At 52.9% G+C, this 22,710-nt stretch overlaps 6 protein-coding genes and 1 non-coding gene across 7 annotated transcripts; 3 read left to right on the top strand and 4 right to left on the bottom strand.

Moving 5' to 3' along the window:
- Nucleotides 1-1,472: 1,472 nt before the first annotated feature.
- QC762_400900 (uncharacterized protein) lies at nucleotides 1,473-6,712 on the top strand. The gene is made up of 5 exons (XM_062889544.1): nucleotides 1,473-3,300; nucleotides 3,352-3,530; nucleotides 3,601-4,909; nucleotides 4,980-5,243; nucleotides 5,299-6,712. The coding sequence occupies exons 1-5, from the start codon at nucleotides 2,830-2,832 to the stop codon at nucleotides 5,473-5,475; spliced, it is 2,400 nt and encodes a 799-aa protein (XP_062743055.1). The 5' UTR covers nucleotides 1,473-2,829; the 3' UTR covers nucleotides 5,476-6,712.
- Nucleotides 6,713-9,292: 2,580 nt separating this feature from the next.
- QC762_0061840 (uncharacterized protein) lies at nucleotides 9,293-11,890 on the bottom strand (the record flags this gene model as incomplete). Its single annotated transcript, XM_062883616.1, has 3 exons — nucleotides 9,293-10,574; nucleotides 10,636-11,717; nucleotides 11,773-11,890. The coding sequence occupies 3 exons, from the start codon at nucleotides 11,888-11,890 to the stop codon at nucleotides 9,738-9,740; spliced, it is 2,037 nt and encodes a 678-aa protein (XP_062743054.1). The 3' UTR covers nucleotides 9,293-9,737.
- A 23-nt stretch (nucleotides 11,891-11,913) lies between these two features.
- On the bottom strand, nucleotides 11,914-15,279 carry QC762_0061830 (uncharacterized protein; the record flags this gene model as incomplete). The annotated part of the gene is made up of 2 exons (XM_062883615.1): nucleotides 13,890-15,279; nucleotides 11,914-13,835 (listed from the first exon to the last, which is right to left on the bottom strand). The coding sequence occupies exons 1-2, from the start codon at nucleotides 14,080-14,082 to the stop codon at nucleotides 11,914-11,916; spliced, it is 2,115 nt and encodes a 704-aa protein (XP_062743053.1). The 5' UTR covers nucleotides 14,083-15,279.
- Nucleotides 15,280-15,538: 259 nt separating this feature from the next.
- On the top strand, nucleotides 15,539-15,946 carry QC762_0061820 (uncharacterized protein; the record flags this gene model as incomplete). Its single annotated transcript, XM_062883614.1, has 3 exons — nucleotides 15,539-15,640; nucleotides 15,751-15,825; nucleotides 15,923-15,946. The coding sequence occupies 3 exons, from the start codon at nucleotides 15,539-15,541 to the stop codon at nucleotides 15,944-15,946; spliced, it is 201 nt and encodes a 66-aa protein (XP_062743052.1).
- Nucleotides 15,947-16,248: 302 nt separating this feature from the next.
- On the top strand, nucleotides 16,249-18,186 carry QC762_400880 (uncharacterized protein; the record flags this gene model as incomplete). Its single annotated transcript, XM_062889543.1, has 2 exons — nucleotides 16,249-16,426; nucleotides 16,483-18,186. 2 exons carry the CDS (start codon nucleotides 16,249-16,251, stop codon nucleotides 18,171-18,173), a joined length of 1,869 nt encoding a protein of 622 aa, XP_062743051.1. The 3' UTR covers nucleotides 18,174-18,186.
- Nucleotides 18,187-19,910: 1,724 nt separating this feature from the next.
- QC762_0061800 lies at nucleotides 19,911-19,992 on the bottom strand. The gene has a single exon. It is a non-coding gene; the product is annotated as a tRNA-Ser (tRNA).
- Nucleotides 19,993-20,159: 167 nt separating this feature from the next.
- QC762_400870 (uncharacterized protein) lies at nucleotides 20,160-22,516 on the bottom strand. The gene is made up of 3 exons (XM_062889542.1): nucleotides 21,387-22,516; nucleotides 20,704-21,327; nucleotides 20,160-20,638 (listed from the first exon to the last, which is right to left on the bottom strand). The coding sequence occupies exons 1-3, from the start codon at nucleotides 21,542-21,544 to the stop codon at nucleotides 20,557-20,559; spliced, it is 864 nt and encodes a 287-aa protein (XP_062743050.1). The 5' UTR covers nucleotides 21,545-22,516; the 3' UTR covers nucleotides 20,160-20,556.
- Between the last annotated feature and the right edge of the window lie 194 nt (nucleotides 22,517-22,710).

Genomic DNA, 22,710 nt, shown 5'->3' with positions numbered 1-22,710 from the left:
TCTGTGAGAGAACAAAGTGCCGCGGTCTGAAGAGTCAATGCTGCCGAGCTTAAGAAGTGGGAGGCACTGAAAGCCAAAGATAGGTGCTATACCCACCAGACTCAGTTGATGATATAATATTGCAGGTGTCTGTGTCACTATGTGGCGGAGGATACGAGTGGTTCGCCGGCAAGACGGACGGAAGACGGGCTCCAGGGGTCAGGGGTCATTGGCCTCGGAGACAAAATCTGCGATGTAATTATCTCTTGGATTGTGACTGGTCGATTGGAGGAACTTTTGCTGTTCCTGAAGATCAGAACATAAATTTTGAGAGATTCCGCATTGCATTGGGGCCGCAGTATGTCGACAGAGGCCACTGGGGGGAGCTGAAACACTGGTGATCCGAATGTTGGGTGCCAGGTTGGCATGCGGTTCTTGCCACTTTCTGCGGTTCAATAGCTGCATCATATCTAAAGTATGAAACGAATACTTCTTTTTCCAGATGTCTGAGGCGGCCTGCCTTGGTATAGGTAGGTTGTGAGAGAGACCTTGATTATGCATCAAGGTGGAGTGAGAGACCCGTTAATTGCATGGGCACCCATAAGCCGCCTTATCAGTCCCAGAGATAAGCAAAGCACAGGTAATTTTGGACCCCGTGATTTTTTTCACCTGACTGCGCCCACCGGTTTGGTGATTTTGAGGTAAAAGTTTGCGAGTTCGATAATATTCCTCTAGCAAAGAATGTCGTTTCAAATAGTCACACCACAGGATGATGCTGTGGCGGAGGTTTCCCCAGGTTTTCTCTATCCATGGCGTTGTCGATCACAGCGGGAGAGATGGAAATTCCCCCGCATTTTTGCCATTTGCCAGGCGGGCATTGCCTGCTTGTTACTCTCCCCCCCCAAAGAAGTGAAGTGCCGGATGGGTCATGGACTGATTCCCGGGAGTGGAAAGATGGTTCATATATGTACTCCGTAAACCAAGCTGGAAAATGCACACGCTCTGGGCTGACCCAGGCCGTGGGGAGCGGTCAACCACAGCAGTGGGCTAATGCAAGGTACAGCTTGCCATGGACGCCCCCTTGTGACGACCCTGATGATTCTTCAGGTCTGCAACTGAAAGGGAGACGCTGCCGACGGCCGATGAAGGCGCTGGGCCGGCCGCTGTCAGATGTTCAAATCAATGCCAAGTGGAAAGAGGAAAAGGACAACAAGTCACGGGATCGGGATCGACACGCCAGCTGCAACGGGCCGTCTCGATGATTTTCATCTGCATAACTGCATCCTTCAAGAATCGATTTTAATTTAGCGTGGATCTGGCGCCCGCTGAAGCTTAAATCAACCTGCCGTGGCCAAGGGGTCCACGGACTGTGGTGATGGCAGCGACAGCGAGGCAGCACAACCAAAGATGCCCAACAATGATTGCTGCCAACCAGGACCTGACAAATCCCTGCCAAACGTGGCACCGATATTGCGTGCCGTGATCCCGCTGATGTCAGGAGGTTTTTTCGGCGCTGGCTGCCGACGAACTTCCAGCCCTTCCCCGTGTGATGCCATTGTCTCTGCTCGCTACTGCCATTGTCAACGCTCCTGTTCACCAACCCTTTCGGAGGAGGGTAGCCAACGGCAGTTAGTTTACATTGAAGCTCATCCAGACTGGCCGTTGGCCGATGCGTTATGAGGCTGCCCAAAGCTGCATTTTCCAACTGCTCTGCTGGGTGCTGGGGCCAACCATGACCAACAACCTGGAAGAGAATTGGAATCTTTGATGATTGACGACAGGTGAGAGAGGCTAATCGAGGGCCAAGGCCTCGTTACTGCAATAGCTGCCTGACCATGATGCATGAGTGCCTCATTCGCCCGAATGCCAAGGCAGCCGTGATGTCTGGTATAAAAAATACGCGGGCAGCCAGGCCAGGGCGTGCTAGAAACTGCGCAGTGCAGAGGCTTCGTCCCAGGAGAGTGTGACAGGACCATCCCCAATCACCTTGCTTGCTCTTGTGCTCTCCCCCCCCATTGCGCTCAAGCGACGCCGAAAATTCAAAATTCCCAACCCCCATCCCCCATCCTCCTCTCTTCCTCTCCGGCTGCCTTACCCCATACCGCACTGGTCCCTGCTCGCCGATTCCTCCAACATCTACCTTCCCCCGAGCCATGTCACTTTGATGGTCCCCGTGTCGCCGCGCCGACATATCCCATCCAGCCGCATTGGCCCAGCAGTCGCGGGTGAGCCACTGAGGACGACAATTGCCTTGCGCCGACCACCAGAACAGCACCGCCGCCGCCGAACCACTACCACCACCAGCGCGACTCCAACGACCCTGACCCCATAACTCAAACCAACCTCTTCTCCTTCAACCCCTTCCACAACCACAACCACCACCACCACAGCCTCCAGCGCCCACCAGCTGCCAGAACCTCTTTGTGGCCCAGCCCCCTCCCCTCCCCGATCTCTGGCTGAGTCTGTTGTCGGTCACGGTCTGACGCTCCATCGCGATCGTTGCGTTAAGGTCGCAGCACTTGTCCCCGACCGTGTCACGTCTGCAGTTCGTCTGCTTCCTCCGCTTCCGAAACACCTCCGAACTGGCTTCCGCTCCCACGTCTTCAATCCCCGAGACGCCCACCGCCTGCCGGGTCTAAGCGCACCGCGTGCCACAGGTGGCGACCGAGACATTCAATTTGCATCTCGGATCAACCGCTTGCACTTTCACCCGCAGCAGCCGTCACCTACCTAGTCATATCCACCCGGCGATATCGCACCCTCATTTTCTTCACGTCACCACAAGCCACGCGAAAAACACGCTACCCGACCCGAGCAGACACCAGGTCTGCTCTCCCTCCCGCCTGAACTATGAACAACATGGCAGGCATGGCAGGCATGACAGGCATGGCAGGCATGGGCGGCCCGGTCAACGCTCCCATGGGCATGATGAACAATGGCGGCCTCGCGCCCCAAGTCGCCCAACGCCATGGCTCTGACCAGCACAGGACGCTGCTCAACACATACATCTACGAGTATTTCATCCGCTCTGGCATGTGGGAATGCGCCCGTGCTGTCCTCAACGCCGACAGCGACATCAACGTCAAGAAGCAAAGTCCGGGGCATAGCAACGGTCTCGGCGACGACCCCATGGACACAGACTCGAAGGACCTCCTCGATAAGCGACCAGACGACCTGCCCGCGCCTAACGTGCCCGTGCATGTCAACGAGAGTTGCTTCTTGTTTGACTGGTTCTCTCTCTTCTGGACCATGTTCTCGCACCAAAAGACTCCCGGTCAACCCGGAGGACAGATTGTGAACCAATATGTTCAACATACTCAGGTACGGTGATATGTGGCTTCTGCCCAGGGCTTGGCTAACGCGATCATGTAGGCACAATCTCGCATGAAGCAAGAAGAACAGCGAAACCTGCTGCGCAACATGCGTCCCGATGCGTACAATCAGCAGCAGTACCAGAACCACATGATGCGCATGCAAAATGGCGCCGCCATGAACATGGGTGTGAAGCCGGGCAACAACCTCCAGAGGGCCGCCATGGCCAACAACCAAAAGTATGTTCTGCACCTCTCTTCCATCTTGACTTGCCACTGCGGGACAGCGTGCTAATCCATAACCCGATAGCCCTCAAACGATGCAGATGCTCCAGCAGAACAAGATCGCCGGCCAGATGCAACGCGACCCTTCCGACATGGAAGGCAACCGGGTAAGGCCTGGATCGCCAGCGTCGGCCGAGAATGCGCCATCCCCATCCAAGAGACCGCGCCTTGACGGCGGCGCCCCGTTTAATCCCCAAGCGGGCGTCATGATGCCGAACGGGAGACCGCAGGGCATGCCGGGTCAGCAGCAGGTAGGAAACGGCCCCGATTCAGCACGAGCACTACTGCTTCAGAATGGCATCAACCCAACGCAGCTGAATCCTGACCAGCTCCAGGCCTTCATCTCTGCCTCTCCACACGTACAAGCAAAGTCTCTTGCCACGTACTCGGCTAACCTCCAACAGCACCATGGCAACCAGATGCCCAACAAACCCATGGCAAACGCCGTCGGTCCACAAGGCCAGGGCTCCCCGATGGTACCCCAAGGTCCCGACGCCCCAACTCTGAACCAATACTACAATCCCAACGACATGGGCGCCGCCGGCATGAGGCCCGTCCAAGGCAACGGGCAAGCGACGGGCGGTAGCAACCATGCGTTGCAGGACTATCAGATGCAGTTGATGCTGCTCGAGCAGCAGAATAAGAAACGGCTGATGATGGCTCGCCAGGAGCAAGATCTTGGCACCAACAACATGCCTCGCCCTGACGGACCCCCCGGCGGACCCCCAGGACCCAATGCCCAAGGCTTCCAGCAGGGCACTTCCCCGCCAGGAGGCCGAAGCGGTGCTTCCCCCAACCCCGAGCAGATGAAGCGCGCCCAGCAGATGAACAACGCTGCCAACATGGGCGGCTCTCCCCTTCCCGACGGAGCGGTCCAGTCCCGAAGCTCCCCGAACGCCATGAACTTTATGGATGGCAACAACATGGTTCCCAACGGAGGCCCGCAGTTTATGAACATGCAGATGAACGGTGCCGGCATGCGCCCTCCAATCTCGCACCCGAACCCGCAGTTCAACCCCCAACAGCAGCTGGCTCACCAGCAAATGATGGCGCAGCGCCAGGGGCAGGCCATGCAGGGTCCTGGAATGCAGTGGGCTCCAGGCGGGCCTAACGGACAAATCCCCGGCCAAGGACCTCCTCCTCAGATCCAAGGAACACCAACTCAGGCGCAGCGGACGATGGGTCCCCCATCGGCGCCCAATGCTGCTGCGAACGCTGCAAACTCTCGCAACGCCACATCGTCACCCCAAGTGAGCACCGCCGCCCCCCCTACCCCACAGGCTGCCAATAAGCCTGCGCCGAAGAAGAAGGAAACCAAGAATTCCAAGGCCAAGGTAGGCCGCTATTTCCTGGATTCCAGACTTGTGCCTCCCTTTGGCCGGACGTGATGCTAACAAACAAAAGACCGCACAGAAGAAGACGAACAATAACCTCAACAACACGGCGGCCACGCCTGCCGGCGACGAGAATGCGCAGGAGGCGCCAACACCAGCGACGCCCATCACCCCGTCGAACCCGGCCAACTTTGCAAAGAACCAGAACATCAACGCTGGTCCGGTGGTTCCCAACGGCCAGCCAGCTGTCCAACAGCCTCCTCCCCAAGCGCCACCAGTGGCCGCCCCTCAACATCAGGATCCCAACAATTTGTACATGGATACAGGCGCAATGGTAGGGACCCCTAGATCTTCCACACACCCCTCGGTCTGCTAACACGATTTGTCAGGAATACCCTCTTGGATTTGCCGACCCCACGCAGTCTAACGACGTTCTGACCGATTTCGACTTTGATTCATTCCTTCACGACGGCGCCAACGGCGATGACGGTGTGGGCAACTTCGACTTTGGCGGTACAGGTTTTGGTATGGATGACGGGACGAACACGATTGGCACGGCGGACTAGGATCTCGCTCTGCTCATTCAACACACACCATAAGGGCCCCGGAGTCCTGCGAAAGTCGTATGTACGAGCTGAGGTGCTTTATCCAGGCCCTCTCAACGCGAGTACTCTCAACCAGCCTTGGTTGTCTTGGTCAGGATCAGTGAGCGATTTGGGGTTCGTGATTCCCATGGTCGCCTTTCTTCTGGTCTATACTCTCTCGATATCGGCAGTTCTTCAAGGCTCTTTGTTTATTCGGTTTTATACATGCAGCAGCGATTTACAACCACGCTCTTACTCTGCAACTCTCAGAACACCATGGGTTCTTTCAGAGTCAACCGGTCATATTTTCTTTTTTCGGTAGTTGTTTCTCACCCCTTGTCTTTTTAAACATTGAGAAGGAAGTAAATGGTTTATTTGAGCTGGGATGCGTACGGGTGCGGGTCGGTGTCCTGGGTTGGCTTCGCATGCATGGGGTGTCGGTCCTCACTCTGCTTTTGTTTCTATTTCTCTGGTGTTTACTTTTTTTCTTTTTTTTCGCCTGTCCCATCTTCAAACAAACGCACTTTTCCTTTCTTGTCTTTTTGCTGTGTTTGTTTATCTGACTTTTTGTTTGGTGGTGGAATAAGCGTTGGACGGAAGACTGGGGTTGGTAGCGACGGGGGAGGCAATGGATCTAGGAGATCCTTTTAATACCACATACACTATTTTTGTGTTCTTGTTTTTCATTTCCGATTTTTCGATTTATATCTGTTGTTTTGTTTTGTTTCAGAACTTGAGATATCACACACACACACACACACACACACACGGTTTTCACACATGCCCCTTTTTCTTTTCATCTCATTTTTGCAAAGTTTTTCGGTGTGTGTTGTTTGTATTGGTTGTTGCAAGTCGTTGTGTAAAAGTTGTTTTTGTGTTTTGTTTTTGCTTTTTCCATCTCTAGCTGGTTGGAGGTGGAAACTTGGGGAAGGGGGGGGGGAAGGTAAGGGGAGGTGAGAATGTGATGGGTTGAAGAAAGCAATGAAAGAGAGAGAAAGAGAGAAAAGATAACGGGTTATGGAATGAATTTATCACCTCTTTTTATTGTTATTACAAACTTTGTGTTTTTTCAATGGGGTTAAATCGCTTTGAAATAGGGGGGTACGAAAACAGATGCCGGTGCAACAAACGAAGTTATAATGGTGGGGTTTGGGTGGATTGGATGGATTTCAGGGGAGGGAAAGAAAAGGTGGGGAAATGGTCTTGAATTGTTAGTGGCAGAGGAAATGAGAAAGGCGGGCGGGTGGTAGAAAGGGTAGGGACGGTGGTTGTTTGTGTATTTACTAACGTGATCCACCATTGACCCGCGCACCCCATTGACCCGCGCACTTTTCTAGACATCATCATTCCAAACTGCCAGAGGTCCACCAAAAACCAATGCAATCAATTGAAACTACTCAGAATCGCTTGAACTATGTATTTCTCCAGCCTCTGGGCATGTCCTTGCATTGTGGCCAGCCTTGCGGCAGATGCCACAGAGCCGCGAACCCGTCCGACGCCTCTTTGACGACCCTTCATTTTCCTCCTCGACATGCCCTCCCTCCTCAACCACACCCTTCTCTGCCATTATCTCCCTGGCCTGGCTTCCACTAATAGCACCTCCGTCTTGGAGATGCGTCCGTTTGGCCCTCCGACGCTTGAAAGTGCTTCGTTGGCCTCTTGAAGTGTCCGTACCTCGGCTTGTAAAAGGGTCACCCGATGGGAAAATACCTGTATTCCTTTCGAAAGCTGATCAACAGCAGCTAAAATCGGAGTCGGAGAGCTCGACTGATGTCTTGCAATCCGAGCTTCAATAAGGGTAGACTGCGAGAGGGCTTCGTTGGTAGTCTTGGGCGTCTTAAAGGCCCAAGGTGTTGGTGGCCCATCAGGGTCCCAGGGGATTGGTGTCCGCAACTTGACATCTAGCTTCGAAAGGACGGCCTGCGGGTCGTAGGGGATAAGTCCAGACCCCGAAAACCCCGAGAACGTTTTCTTGGGTGAAAGTCCGGCTGAAGGCGGCTTTGAACGCAAGGAAGAACTCGGGCTTCGTGATATGCGTGATCCGGGCTTTGATGAAGTGCTCGATTTCAGCACCGTACATCTTCTTTAGGACGCTATAACAACCCACATCGAGAGGCTGGGTAAGATGCGAGGAATGGGAAGGCAGACAAATGGTGACAATGTTATTCTCCTTGCAATAGTCCTCGAATTCGGCGTTAACATGGCTCTCATGGCCGTCGAGCACCAGCATCCGATATACACCCCTCCGACGGTGTTTAGTGTGCTCATCAAAATGCTGCAGCCATTCCAGAGCAGTCTTATTATCTGTCCATCCGTTGGTTGTTGTTGCGACGGCCCAGTCGTCAGGTATCTGATGTTCGGAGTACCAGCTGGCGAGGTGGAAACGGCCCTTCACCACCAAGAAAGGCGGCACCACATACCCGTCGCCAGCAATAGTGCAAATCGCTGTCGCCCATTCTCGATTGCCCGGCTGAATAGCCTTTGGTTTGCCGACCCGATCGGAGCGCGTGACCACCATCCCTGGCCGTATCATGCCCATCATAAAGCCCGTCTCGTCGAAGTTGTAGAAGTCGCAGTCGAGGATGCCGTATTTCGCACGCATGTTGGCAACCAGTCGGAACCATGGCTCGATAATTGCAGGATCTTCACAGAGGCCTCTTTGATAGTCATAGACGCGATTAAAACGCGTCTTTAACTCTGGACGTCGGGTAACGAAGCGGTCTGGCCAGTTCTTTCCGACCTGTCGCGCACCGCGTTTCCGAAGCAGGAGATTGGCCATATCACCCACGTCGACAATCCGGGGCGAAAACCCTCGCGAATCTCGGTCGAGTACATATTGAACAATCACCTCCTCTTCTATCGTAGTCAAATTCGAACGTGCGTTGTAACTGTCGAACTTCGCAACTCGGCCCTTCATTCTCGCAGCAATTGTGGACTTGGGCACGTTGTATATTTCTGCGGCGCGTCGGATGCTCAAGCGCGGTGTTGATCGAATCGCATTGATCGCTAAAAGGACTCGATTTTCTGGCAAGCTGTCGGACATTGTTGTGATAGAGAAAACGCGAATTGAAGTTGGGTGGTTATAGTGGGAGAAAAAGTGTCCCGGTCGATGGGGTGTCCCGCTCGATGGTGGATCACGTTAGCTGTTTTTTATAGGCTTTTATATTCCCCCTCATCATTGAATTTTCGCACTGTTTCGCTCCATGTCTTCTGTTTGTGTGGACTCTGATTGACAGACAACCTCTTGTCTCTTGTGGTGATACTTTATTCTAATCAGAAAAACCATAACGTGCGTGATAAGCGAGCGCCGCACTTTTCGACACGACCTGACCCTCCACCTTCAACAATCCATTTCTCAACCAAAAACCATGTCTTCTACCTCTAACGAAGCTAGAGTAATTCTGGCCGCTGCGGCTTGGAGGGTCACTTACTATACAAGAGGCACAGGATCTACTGGATCAGAAGGCTGTGGGTGAGCAGGTAGCCCTGGAAATACGACAAAGTGGTGGTGGTACAGGGGGGTCTCGTACGAAGATTCGGTGCTGTAGCGTGTGCGGTAAGCCTGGCCATAATGCACGTACATGCCAGGAGGCTGCAGAATCATCTGATTCATCTGTTTCCGATTCAGTTATAGTTATTTCCTAGTGTTGTGGTTGTGTAATTGAGGATAGCTGTGGTAGGGTGGTAGAAAGTGCGGCGCTCGCTTGTCTGCGGCGCTCGCTTATCACGCACGTTACAAGAAGATGGAGGTGGCAAAACGTAGACAAATGCCCATCAATAACAACACCTACATTCTTCAGTAGAAAAGGACCTCTTTGTTCAAAGACCATTTACTTATTATTGCATCACACACACCCTCATCCAAGCCCACTTGAACAACCTGCCACAAAACTCACTCCACCGTTTCCCCTCGCAACAGAATTTCAAAAGCTTTGTAGCTGTTTCTTTGCTCCAATGTGCTGCCTGTAAACAATGCTCGAGATTTATGCTCCATGACAGGGGCTGACAGCAGGAAGAACAATATGCCGCCTAGATGACCCAGAACAAATGAGACACGAAATACATGACGAAACAACAAACACCCATTGATCATCCGGAAATGTTGTTCCTTATCGTAAATTGTTCCAGACCGTCTCAACACCCAACCCCTTACCAAAACGCCAGAGAGTAGGCCGCAAACAAGAAAGCATAAACAAATCATTACTTTACAAACGGAAAAGAAAACAGAGGAGAAATGAGACTGTTCAAATCGTCCTCGCAGGGGACGATACCTCTGGCTGCGAGCAGTATTCAGAAAAGGGGTCCACTTGAAGCGGTCTCGCTGCAGGTGTCTGGGCATGACCTCGGCCAGACACTGGCTTTGCTGCGCCCTCACTCGATGGAGGGCACTCATCAGCTTCCAGCACTGCTTCGATGCTGTCCGTTGGTGGTTGAGGTTGATGCAGGCTCCAAATCTCCGGGTTAGCCTCCACCGCGGGCGTATTCATGGTGGAGTGGATGGCGATGGCGCTGTCAGGAGGGGGAGTTTCTTTCTGGCCAATACCATCCTTTTCAAGTGGAAGAGGACAAGCCATCCGATGATCATCTTCGTTGGCTGGCGGTACGCTCCAATCCTTGCTGGGGAAGAAGGAGTCATCAGCCCTCGGCACTGATGGAGACTCCATTGCTGTCACAGGAAGAGGAATGTAAGCTGCTTCGGGATTTTCTTCCTTAACATGTTCAATCTCAACGACTTCCTCTTCCGGCTGCAACTGCCTCTCCATAACAAGTGGTGGGACAGTCTCCTCGGGAAACCACCCGCCCATGGCAAAGTGTGTCTCTTGATAAACACCTTGCTTCCGTGTTGGTGCGTCGACAGCACCGGTCAAGTAGGTGGAGAGTCGTTTCATATCAATGGGCTTGGGCATCCAGCCGTCAAAGCCCACATCCTTGTACCGCTGTTCGTCTCCACGCCGGAGCATGCCAGATATGGCAAAGACAGGGACACGGCCACAGGCTTGGACAACGCGAGATGGGGTCGGTCTGGCGTTTTCGAGGTCTCTTATCATCTTAACCGAAGCCCAACCGTCGACGACGGGCATCTGTTCACGAGAATCTGGTTAGAGAAGGCAAGCATGTGCGGAAGGATGCAACGGAACTCACGTTGAGATCCATCAGGACAAAATCAGTAGTAGCTTGATTCGCCGCAAACATGTTATAACACTCTTGGCCATCGCGACTGACAAGAACCTTGTGACCGAACTTGGTCAGGCGACGGTTGAGAATTTGAATATTGATAATGTTGTCATCGGCAATCAGGACGGTAAAGCAGAGTGTCGTCGGCGTCCGCGCCGTGTCCATGGGCGAAATGCTTGGTGTCGGCACAACGATGGGTGGCGAGGCACCCATCTTGGATCCCAGGCCCGCACCTGACGATCCTGCCGGTGTGATGTCGTGTGCTTTGGGGGGAAGCGACCCCAAAACCGACGGGCGTCCAGGCATGGGCAATGCTGGGAGCGGGGATGCGTCCCTACGTGCAGCCAGAGAGTGTGCGCGCGATACCACGGTAAAGGGCGCCTCTATGATGAAAGTTGAGCCAAGTCCTTTGACTGACTTCACTCTCAGCTGCCCGTTCCGTTGTTTGACATAGCGGGCCACAAAGGCTAGTCCAACACCGACGCGAAGGACATTGTCCCTCGGCGCCAGCGACTGGCCCATGAGCTCGTCAAAGTCTTCGTCTGGAACCTGCTCAAATTCCTGAAACATGTCATCGAGGGCTCGTTCGCTGAGACCGGGGCCCGAGTCGCTGACCGAAATGTGCATCGTGCAGCTCTCCATTTTCTTGCCCGTTGTAGTCCACTCGACCAACACCCGCCCCATGACTGTATGCTGAATGGCGTTGGCGACCAGTATGGAGACGGCCCGTTGGAGACTGGATGGGTCACCTCGCACGAATCGAACAGCTCCTGTGCAGGGTTTGAGAACAACCTCGATTCCCTTCTCCCTTGCCAGCCGCTCGAGAGGTTCCATGGCCTCCTCCAAGCAGACTCCCACATCAAAGAGGTTGGAGAGCTGCGGGATCGACCCAGTTGCGCTCCCTGTCAAATTCAGGAGGTCATCTATGACGTAGATGAGAGACTTGGATGCCGTGTAGGACGACGTGAGAGCTTGCTTGGTGCTCTCCTCCAGAGGCTTCTCGAGGGCCATCTCAAGGTAGTTGATCACGGCGTTCAGGGGTGTTCGCACTGTCGGTGTATGTCAGCGTTGGGATGGGATAATCTCTTCCCTTGAATCGCTTACCTTGGTGTGATGCATCATGCAGAAGCAGACGCTTCAACCTTGTCTCTTTGACAGCGGATTCCTTCTCACGCCAGACTCTGATAAAGCTGCCGTAAACAAGCTGGGCCATGGTGGCCATGGTGGCTAGTTTCGGTCAGTCCGTTACTCGTCCCTTGGCACGATGGTGCGGTGCCTACCTTGCTCTGGTGTCCAGTTCTTGCTGGTTCCATCCACCACTTCGGTCCATTTTTGAAAGCTGTTGCGAGGTTCCAGCGTGCCAAACTTGCCTGCCAGGGATGGCTTCCCTGCCCAGTGAACCTCTCGAAGCTGACTTCGGCGATAAAACACCACACAGTCGTCCGTCGTCCCCGACAATGGGATGTACAAGACACCGGCAATTGCCTTGAAGCCGCTTGGATAGTGAAGATCCTGAAAATCATGGGCAAAGTTGCTCGAGACGAGTATTCTGCTCGATCTTCGGAAGAACAAATACTTGAGCAGTGTTACGGCCTCGGCATATGCTGCCAGTCGCCCAATTGTTCTAGCCTCACCCTCCACCACAAGGAAGCCACAGTCGGCCTCGAAGAGTTTGAGTAGCTCGTCCGACGATGCCGTGATGCATTCATTGGGGCTCTTTTGGTCTTGAAGTGTCTCAATGATGCGCCGAGCTTTGAGCTTGTCGGCGTTGAGCAGTTTCTCTAAACAGGTCGATGCTGAGACGCCCACAAAATATATCAATTCCCGCACCGTAAAAGGTACACGCGTTGCCGTGGGTCCATATGAGTGGCAAACGATCAGCCCCCAAAGCTTGCCCTCCGACTCGAGCGACAGAGACATGGAAGATCGAACCTCCATATTTTCCAAATATTTGAGATGGACCGGCGACATTGCTCGGAGATACGAGTGTGTGAGATTCAATGGGGTTTCGATGTCTTTCTGGTCTCTACCCACCAACCGGGCGGTAGTCTGTGTTCTGTCGAAAAGCACACGAACTTTGTTGACCATGTACAGGCGCCGTGCTTGAGGTGGGATATCTGTGTGTGGAAAGTGCAAACCACGGTAAACATCACGACTTGTGGCGGGATCCATGAGCTCGGCGACGACTGTGCCGTTGAAATCTTGGTCAAACTCGTACACCATGACCCGGTTGAACCTTGAGAGTTCCTTAACCACGCCGACAATAGAATCCAGCAACTGGGGAACCGATTTTGCGGCCGAGAATTGTTTTTGAATCTTGGTTGCCACGTTGACGACCTCGACCGAGGATGCATTGGGGCCAAGACCGCCACACAGGGCGTCTGGACTGGAAATGACAGGTTGACTGCGAGTCTGCATGCTTGAGACAGTGGCAAGATCCATGTGGTCGCTTCCTAGAGTGTCGATGGGATTTGGCGGCACATCGGCCTGCCAGTAATGGGCCATGGGGTGCAATGCGTTGTCCTGCAACTCAAATTCGCAAATGTACAAGTCGACTTCGCCTCCAAGGTAGTGAACAGCGCACCAGCATGGAATAATAAGTCCTTCGGGATCGCTAAAGGAGAAGTCGAATACCACAGGTTCTTGCTCTTTCCTCGTGATCTCATACGTGGTTCTCACACTTCTTAGCTGGGTATTAAACAGTGGTCGCTGGTATGTCGGTACCACCTTGTTGAAGCTGTCGAGGGCAAAGATCTCGGCAGGGTGAAAGTGGCAGACTTGAAACGAGTTTTCGCTCACAATCCGGGGAATGTAGACACCTTCTGCTCGCCGCTTCAGAGCCACGAGCATACCATGCGATTGAATTGCTCCGGGGATGTGGATCAACTCATCTTCGCAACGGGTGACAATTCGTCGTGTGCCCTGAAAGACACCGTGTGACCCGTCGTTCATGACGGTATACTCAAATCTGTCCGTCACCAAAAGATTCGACGATCTCGATGCCTCGTCAGGGCCATGTTCGATAACAGCTTCGGGTGTTATCAACGGTGCTTGAGGATCTGGCCCTGGGACAAGCCCATCGGGGGCTGCCACCTGGGCTTCCACACCAATCACAGAATGGTCATCTTCTGCCTGAACAGGAACAACTGAGAGAGCAACTCCAGCAGCTGAGCACTTTGAGTCAGCATGATTGACGTCGCAGGGGTGGAAGGAACACATACTATCACTATTTCGCAGATATGGTGAGTTCTCAAGAATAGATAGGCGGATGGGAAAGACTCTTTCGACCAGCTCTGGCGAGGACATATGGGTTGATGGTCGAGGGTCTGAGAAGGGATCTTGATAAGACTTGGTCTCTTGCGTGAGAAGAGCTGTTGATGATAGTATAGGATTGTCCTTCCAGTGAAGAAGCATTGCTAGACGTGGCGCCAACCTCACTTGATGCCGGGAAAGGACTCAGAGGTGGCTTTGCAGCACGTGGGGATGGAGGCGGCGGAGACAACAACGCAGAGCGCGTCGTGATGATGGTGTAAAAATGGCGAGGTCGTTCTCGCGAAGATGGAAGGTGCTATCAGAGGAGGATGTCGAAGAGCGAAGAGGTCATTGACTTGTGTCCTCGGATGAGATCGAGCGCCGCGGAGACACAAGAGAAATATGGAATAAAAGGCAAGCAGGGTAGGGGGTGCTCAGGGGGGGAAGGGGGAGGGGTGTGGTGAAAGGCAGTGCCACAAGCAGCGGCAGCCATGATTCTCATGGAACGCCGGAAACGTGGTGGTGAGGTGGTGGATGTGGCGAGCACCAACTCGTCCCAGCAAAAAGCAACAGCAACAACCCTGGAGATGCAGTAGATATTGCGCGCTGGCGATAACGGGATAGCGTGGAGTGACCGGGGATCGAGTGTCGTCGTCGGTGGACGGCCGGAAGGCACAACCTGAACGCCACAGTGCGAGGTCAGGGCAGCCATGATGTGACAAATGCTGGCCCAAAAGAGATGTTGTCGCAGACGCTGTCCGCTGGCCACAGCAGCTGTGTTGCTCCGGTGGCTGGCCGATCGCAGCAAGACAGGGTCCGTATCGTGTATGAGTCTGTGGGATGAACCCTGGGCTCTAGACCGCTCTGGATGACTTGTCTGGGGACCCGGCCAATGGTGGTGGGATGAGTTTGTTCTCCTGTTCACGACAGGTGCGACAGAGGACGAGGTGGTGACAGGCCTATCACAGACCGTCGTCGAGACATCTTTGCTGAATCAGCGCTGGAACGACCCGACAGAAGACTCGAAGGCGAGTTTCTTTTTCTGGTGACAGATCAGACCATCACCCTGCACTCCACAGAATCGAGCACCTCCACCCAGCGACGGTTTGTCTAGAAATGGAAGAGAAACTGGAGGGTACCAAAAATGTGAGGTCGGGCTTTATGGAAGAAAAGTTTCCAGGAGAAGAAATCTCGCCCGGCTGTCAGGGTCGGGAAGGAGCCTGTTGCCATATTCATCTTAGCATCGCAGGGCGATTGGACAGGCAGGTGCCAGCCCTGTCCTCCTTTGCTGCGCGCGACTTCGAGAAGGGGAAGGCACCATGTTCTGGTCACAGCTCAACAGGAAGGAACGTTGCCGACTCGCCGACAATTCGCCCTGTCTCTTGCAGCCTGTATCACCTGATAGTCCCATTAAGTGGGCGCTTTTCTGTACTCTGTGTTTTATGCTTTGTCAAAGAGGCAACAGATTGTATAGTTTGGCTAGTATCTCTTTTTATATTGGAGGATTGTATTGGTTCTGCACACATCCGGATCTTGACCAACGTTGACCCCGCAACATGGCTGACTGGATATAGATCATTCTGCGACACACATCGCGAAACGGTCACGCTGGCCAACGATGGCGCGGAGACAGGATCCAGATTGTGCTACACACCCTTTAGCCACCTCGCTCTCTCAATCTCACGCCCCGGGTCACTCTTCGTGGTCTCTGTGGTCTGTGGTCTGTGGTCTGTGTGGCTGAGAAGCAATCGAATATTCTCCCGCACCTCAGTCCACCATCGCCGATCCTGGGCCCTGACAACTTCAAGTCTACGATCATATAACGAACAGGGGGAGACACACCACAAGCAGGTCTTTCAAGTTGTCTGGTTTGACTCGCTTGCCTGGCAAGTTGGTTGGGCTCTGGTATGTCCCCCTTTTCTTCGTTTCTTCGGGCCTGGCTTCTGCTGGCATTTGAACTGAGTTATAGGTAACAATCGATAGACGTCTGGCGCTTAGTCAGAACGTCACTTTCGCCGATATATAGCATCAAGAATGTTACCTCCTCCTGTATGCTCAGCAATGATATGCCTCTCGACCCTACCTGGTAGCTGCCGCATAGCCAATGAACGACCCTACCACATTTTCAGCACCCCGCTTGCTGCAGGACTATCGGAGCTCTTCAATGCAGTAAGCTGATTCTGGCCAATATGGTGTGTCGTAAATGTCGCAATGCCTCAAGAAGTCGCAATCGTGGCGCGGTCCGACATATATCTCTTAGCTTATTCTCAGCATTGCTCGTCCACTTCCTCACTTTTTTGCCGTCCCCTTCGCCGTTGAAAAGACGAAATGGGGCTCGGGACGACTTCACCTTTGACTGTGCTGGGTTGTGCTCTGGCAGTTCACTCCGCAGCTGCTACAGGATCCCATCACTTTGCGACTGACAGCAGCACCTTCGACTATGTCGTTGTGGGCGGAGGGACATCGGGGCTAGTGGTTGCCAATCGGCTGACTGAAAATCGCCACAGTATGTCTGACGAGATGCAACAGATTTGTTTTATCATTAACACCACAGTTGTTCAGACACTGTCCTCGTGATTGAGCGAGGCTACTTTGACGACAAACCCGAGGCCATCATACCTTGGTATTCTACCGCCGTCGACACAAGCGTTCTACTCAACCCCCGGTCTGCACCAAATGCGAAGCTTTACAATTCTACACACAATGTGACTGTTGCAGCTGTTGTTGGAGGCGCAACAGTTGTCAACGGCATGGGATGTGACCGCGGAAGCAAGGCAGACTACGATGCTTGGGAGGAATTGGGCAACCCAGGCTGGGGGTGGAATGGGCTGCTGCCTTACTTCAAGAAGAGCACAACCTTCACTCCTCCCAACCCCGACGTGGTGGACCGGTGGAATATCACCTGGAATTCTGCCGCATATGGAAAAGGCCCCGTCCAGGTTCATATCTCCAACTTCCAGTACCTTGACATTGATACAATTTGGGAAGGCTTCAGACAACAACCCGGAGTTACCTTTCCACCAGGGTCCTCTTCTGGATTTGGGCCAGGCGCGTACTGGTCAGCAAATACGATTGATGCCCGCGGCATGACCCGATCGACTGCACGCAGTGCCTACTACGACCCTGTCAACAAGACTCGCTCAAATCTGCGTCTTGTCATCGGTCAGACGGCGACAGAGTTACTGTTCGACCGCGGAAAGCCTTTGAGAGCGAAGGGGGTGCGGGTCGTTTCCAGTTTTGACGCCAAGGTTCGCAACGTTTATGCACGGAAGGAGGTCATCCTGGCAGCAGGAGCTGTGATGACTCCTCATTTGTTGCAAGTCAGCGGCATCGGTCCCGCATCGGTGCTCAAGGCAGCTGGTATCAAGGTTGAGAAAGACCTGCCCTCTGTGGGGGCCAACTTTCAAGACCATGCGACAGTTGTGCTGTGGTTCAACCTCTCCACGCCATCATTTCCCAACTCCGATAGCATATCGAACAACGCCACGTACAATGCGACCGTCTGGGAAGAATACCTCACCAACAGAACAGGGCCAGTCGCAGCTGCCAACAGCAACAGCATCATCTACTATTCACTTGCACAGGTCCTGTCACCTTCGGCTGCGGCCTCCGTAGCCTCCCGGCTCTTAGCACAGGATGCAAGACAGTACTTACCAGCCATTTACAGCACCAGTTCGGCTCTTCTTCGAGGTTTCAAAGCTCAACGCGCCATTCTGGCGCAGCGATTCACGACCAACACATCATCATACACAGCCCAGCCTCTACGTGGCAACGGCCAGAGCCCGTCTCCGCTGCTGAAGCCTCTTTCCAGGGGTACCGTAACGCTCAACTTGACTCATCCAGAAAGTCTTCCAGTGGTACAATACAACACCTTCATAAACCCGATCGATGAAGAACTTGCCGTCGCGGTTGTCCGGCGCTCTCGCAGGTACTGGGCCAGCCCAGCTCTTCAGAAACTGGGCCCGACGGAAAGACAACCGGGCGCGGAGTACCAGACAGACACAGAGATCTCGGACTATCTCAAGGCAAATCGGTTAGCATTGTTTGCCAGTTTGGCCCACCCGTCTGGCACATGCGCCATGATGCCCGAAAAGCTGGGAGGGTGTGTTGGGTCTGACCTAAGGGTGTATGGCGTCAAGGGGCTGAGCGTGGTAGATGCTAGTGTCATTCCTCTGATTAGCGGCACGTCTCTGCAAGCAACGGTTTATGCGATTGCCGAGAAGGCGGCCGACATTATCAAGGCGAGAGGTTGAAGGAATCAAAAGGGGCAAAAAGGAGGTTCCACCTAGTGGAGGTGGAAGCAACAAAAAACATACAACAGCAGGGATTCCCCAGTGGTCACCCACCTGAGTACTAATCTGCCGATCAACTGTTTGACTAGGGGAGAGCGGACGGGATCCCGTATTTTCAGTTGTCTATGGTCGTATGTGATAACTTTAGTCAGATTTCTAGCTTATACGAGGATTTCACATTAATGGAAACGACTCGTACCAAGTAATACACCCCCACGACACCTCCAGCTGTTACCTAAAGCCTCGACATAAGGGCCCGATCTCGATGTCGCCAAGCAACGGCAACGTGCATCGATCAGAGTGATGGTGTGGTTCGTTTCGGAATAGCCCAGCCCAGTCCGGTGTCACACACCTAAGTCTGCGGCGCGGAGGGTGAGACATACATGATCACACCTTGATTCACGCTGTTCTTTTTGCTTTCTTTTTGGTAACCTCCACCAGCGGGCCGCTTTCTGTCACGAGTATTGAAGAATATAGGGGTTTTCCTGCGGGATTTTGAGACCGGTTCGGTCTTTAGGTTGGAGGGTGAGACATGAATGGGGTGATTGAGATATTGGCCGGTTTGAACTTTTGTCGGCGTGCTTATTTTTTTTTTATTTTTTTTACGTGGGAAAGATTTAGGGAACGGGAAGAAGAGGGGAGTTGGAAGTCTCGTAGATGATGGCACCGGCTACATGAGGTATTTGTGTAACTCTTCTCCCATCTCCGAGGCACACAATTTAAGGCTTTGTTGACAGGAGGCTTGACATCCAAACCTGGGGTGGGTTTGTTCTTTTCTTTGGTTAAAATTCTTCTCTTCATATGTGGCTTTCAAAAAGTCCGACGAAGGGGTGTGAACAACAATATTCTTCACCCTCGGTTGATCATTGTCATCCTGTATTAGCGTGCAAGATCTCAAGGCGATCTGTGGCTTGGAATAATACCAGCCCGGATCATCAACGAAATGATAGCATCTCGGAAAGAATTACCTGATTCCAAACATCTCCCGGTCTCCTGCCGAGAGACCCGAGTGCCAAAAATAAAACACAGAGAGATAGACCAGATAAAAGTGCAGATATGGTTATCAGATTCGCAGGGAAAGTCGGATAAGCCGACAATCGGCACTGTGGAGTTTACTGTACCCCTTTCCGATATTCCAACATTCAATCCGGAAGATATAGGTACGATGCCAGTGGCCGGAACACCGACCTTGGTAAACATGGGCAAAAGAAGACGGAGGTAGGGTGGTGCCCTTATCTGCTGTCATTGACGTTGAAATGATAGTCCCACACCTGGAGTTCGTCCTGCATCCTTGACGGCTCATCGGTTTCTCATGTTTTGCTTTCAGTTGTCCCCAGGCCATGTCTGCAATCTCACACCCCGTCATCGTGAGAGCGGCGGCACGGGAGATAGGTATGCACGCCACTCCCAAAAGGTGAGGCGACACATATTTACTACGCCTGCTTCGTGCGCCGTTGACCATTCTTCATGCTGGGAACATGGCACGTCCCTACTACGGTAGGTACCTTCTTACAGAGAAGATGCGGCGAAAACTTTGGCGATGCAAACAACGGAGCATCACCGCCAGGCCTTTCAACACCATGATCCTTCTTCATACATTTCTCACATTTTGAGTGTGAAATAAAGACCCTACGCATTTGTTTGACCGGTAGGAGGGGTAGTCATATTCGCAAAATTCTAGCTGGGTTAGCACATTAAGGCGTGGTGGCAGAGTGGTCTAATGCGCAAGACTAGAAATCTTGTTCCTTCGGGAGCGTCTGTTCGAATCAGGCCCACGTCGGATGTCTTTTGACAATTTTTGCAACCTCACTCGTCTTTGTCTCCACATTTGCACCACCACACAACACTCGATCGTGTCATTGGTGAGAGAATAAAGTTTTTTTTAATGCAGTTGATGGGGAAGATGGAAACACATTATGTTTTCTTTGCGAATGTTGATCACCCAAGTTCGAATTGAAACTCGCATGCATTTCGATCGGGGCCGAGCAACTTATTGAAGAAACTAAAGCTCCCAAACCGAGCATCATTATTAGAGAACAAAGGAGCACAAGGCCATGGAGGCTCAGCCAAGTCTTGAGGTGTCATCCCTCAACAGATTTTACCGCTCGAAATCGCTGGGTAAAGACACTTTCCAACACTAAATCTAGCCTCAGGCCGAGGAACAAGCAATATGTACAACTCAAAAAGAGAAGCCTTTTGTCTGTGTATCCAACCTTCCATGATATCATTCCTCCAAAAACGCCGTGCATCATTAACGAGAGTGACATCCATCGTCCATCCCATATTCTGACACAAACTTTCTAGCCTTTTACCGGCAGAGAAAGAGCCCCTGTCCCAAACAAATCTACGACGAGTACACAGCGACGTACTCCACCTCCATCATACTGCCATAGCTGTCCGCAGTCAGCGCATTGGGCGCACCAGGCCTATTTCCACTTTGTTAGCATCCATCCAGACTTCATCATCAGTCAAAACAGAAAAAAAAACTCACCAGTCCCCCCCCACAGCCACATTCAAAATCAAAAACATCGGACTATGCGCCAGCGTCCCCCAGACCCCCTGATCCCCCACCTCCCCCCCCCTCAACGTATGAAACACCCTCCCATCCACCTCCCAAACAATCTCCTCATCCTCCCACTTGCCCCCCGCCCCAGCCCTCGCCCTATCAACCCTTATCCGATAAGTGTGCCACCCCGTCGGGCTAATCCCCATCGTCCCGTGCCTCCCCACCGGCTCGTTGCACGGGCCCCCCGGAACACTCCCGCAGTGCACAGTCCCATACGCCGTCGGCACGCCGTTGATCGTCTCCATAATGTCGAGCTCCCCGCACTGCGGCCAGGGCGTGCCCTGGTGGATCGACTTGCCCAGCATCCAAAACGCGGGCCAGATCCCCTGCTTCATGTGGACCGGGTGGTCGCCGAAGCGGATGCTGCCTTCAAAGGTGGTGACCTTCCCGGGGGAGGGGGTGAAGACTGCTTTTGTCTCGATGCGGGCAGAGGTCCAGCTGTTGGTTTGGCGGTTGAGGCGGGGGATGATTTGGACGGTGCCACCGCCCGAGAGCTGAAGGTTGGTGTTGGAGGTGGTATATTCTTGGAGGTCGTTGTTGGTTTTGAGGCTGAGGTTGAGGGGGTTAGTAACCATGGGAAAGGAAAGGGGACGGGGAAGAAAACAAACTTGGTGATGATGTTCCAGAGGTTGCTGTTGGGCATTTGACCCGGAGCACCGGCAAAGTCATCCGACCACAGTGTTTTGAGGCCGGGGTAGTTGGGGACTGCACCGGCCGAGGCGAGGGTGGAAAAGAGGGAGGCGAACGTGATGGTGTCGAAACGCATGATGACGGTGGGCCCCCGAAAAGAGGGTGATAAAAGATACTGGGTATAAGACGTACACAGCACACAAGACTGCTGCGGTGGTTGTGGCTCAGAAAAAAGAGTGAGTGTCAAGACACAGGTGTGGTGCTGCTGTGGTCTCAGGGAAAGAGCGGACGAGAGGTCCAAAAAAAAAAAAGAAAAAAAAAAAAAAAAAAGCGATGATAACTCGGGAAGGAGCTATATCAACAAATAAAAAAAATGAATGGCCTGTGGTTTCTCGAAAACCGGGAAAAAGCGAAAGAAGGACAGTGATGATCAAAGACAAGAATCTCTGATATCAGCAACAGACGAAAAGAAAGGCGGGAGCTTCAAACAACCAAGGCAGAGAACCTGAACAGGAAATTGAAGAGCACGGGAATATAGAGCAGATATAAATGCATCTATATTGCCCGCCACGTTTCCACCCTCCCATCTCCAGGCGCCATCGGCATGCATGGCTGTCGACCAGAGCTGTGGGCGCGGGCTGCGCAACCCTGACATGATCGCGTCCAAGTGGAGATGCAAAGGTCTGGATCAGTCCACATCTGAATCCATCGAGCTGCCAAACTGAGAGGGCAGTGCTGATTGGAGCCTCACTGTGAACTTGGCAAAGGGCATGAAACAAGCAAAAAATGTTCCGTCATTCCAGTCCCCTCATCAGCCCTCCTCGGCAGATATCTCGCCAGTTTTGGTACGTGGCGTCCGGGTATAATCCGAGCTTTTACTCCAGCGTTCCAGGTAGAAAGGGTGGTAGTTTGCACAAACTGGCTGACCTGGACAAATGTAGAGCATTGCGTATCTCTCCGCGATATCTTAGCAGAGATCCCTGAGATATATTTGCAGAAAACAGGGCTGATGAGATCAGACGGGCCGCATCGATGACCTCAATCGAGCCCAAGCTCTGGCTCTCGAAGCAGGATGACAAGACCATGATGAGCAGCAACAGGATTGGCAGACCAGAAACATTCATGCAAGTCTTCTTTTGGGCTGCAAAAAGGGGAAGTGAGGCGCAGGTTGACATCAAAAAGGGGAAACAAAACGGCTGCCCCACCACACCTTTATGCGTCTTCCAAGGACAACCTTCCAGTACCTGCGCAACCCAGGAACCCAGCAGGCTCAACATGAAACCGAACGACACGCTGGCAGGT

The sequence above is a fragment of the Podospora pseudocomata genome, chromosome 4 (genome assembly GCF_035222375.1).
Source record: "Podospora pseudocomata strain CBS 415.72m chromosome 4, whole genome shotgun sequence".
NCBI classification, from domain to species: Eukaryota; Fungi; Ascomycota; class Sordariomycetes; order Sordariales; family Podosporaceae; genus Podospora; species Podospora pseudocomata.
Note: the sequence above shows the minus strand (reverse complement) of the source record. Positions and strands in the feature narration are given on the sequence as shown.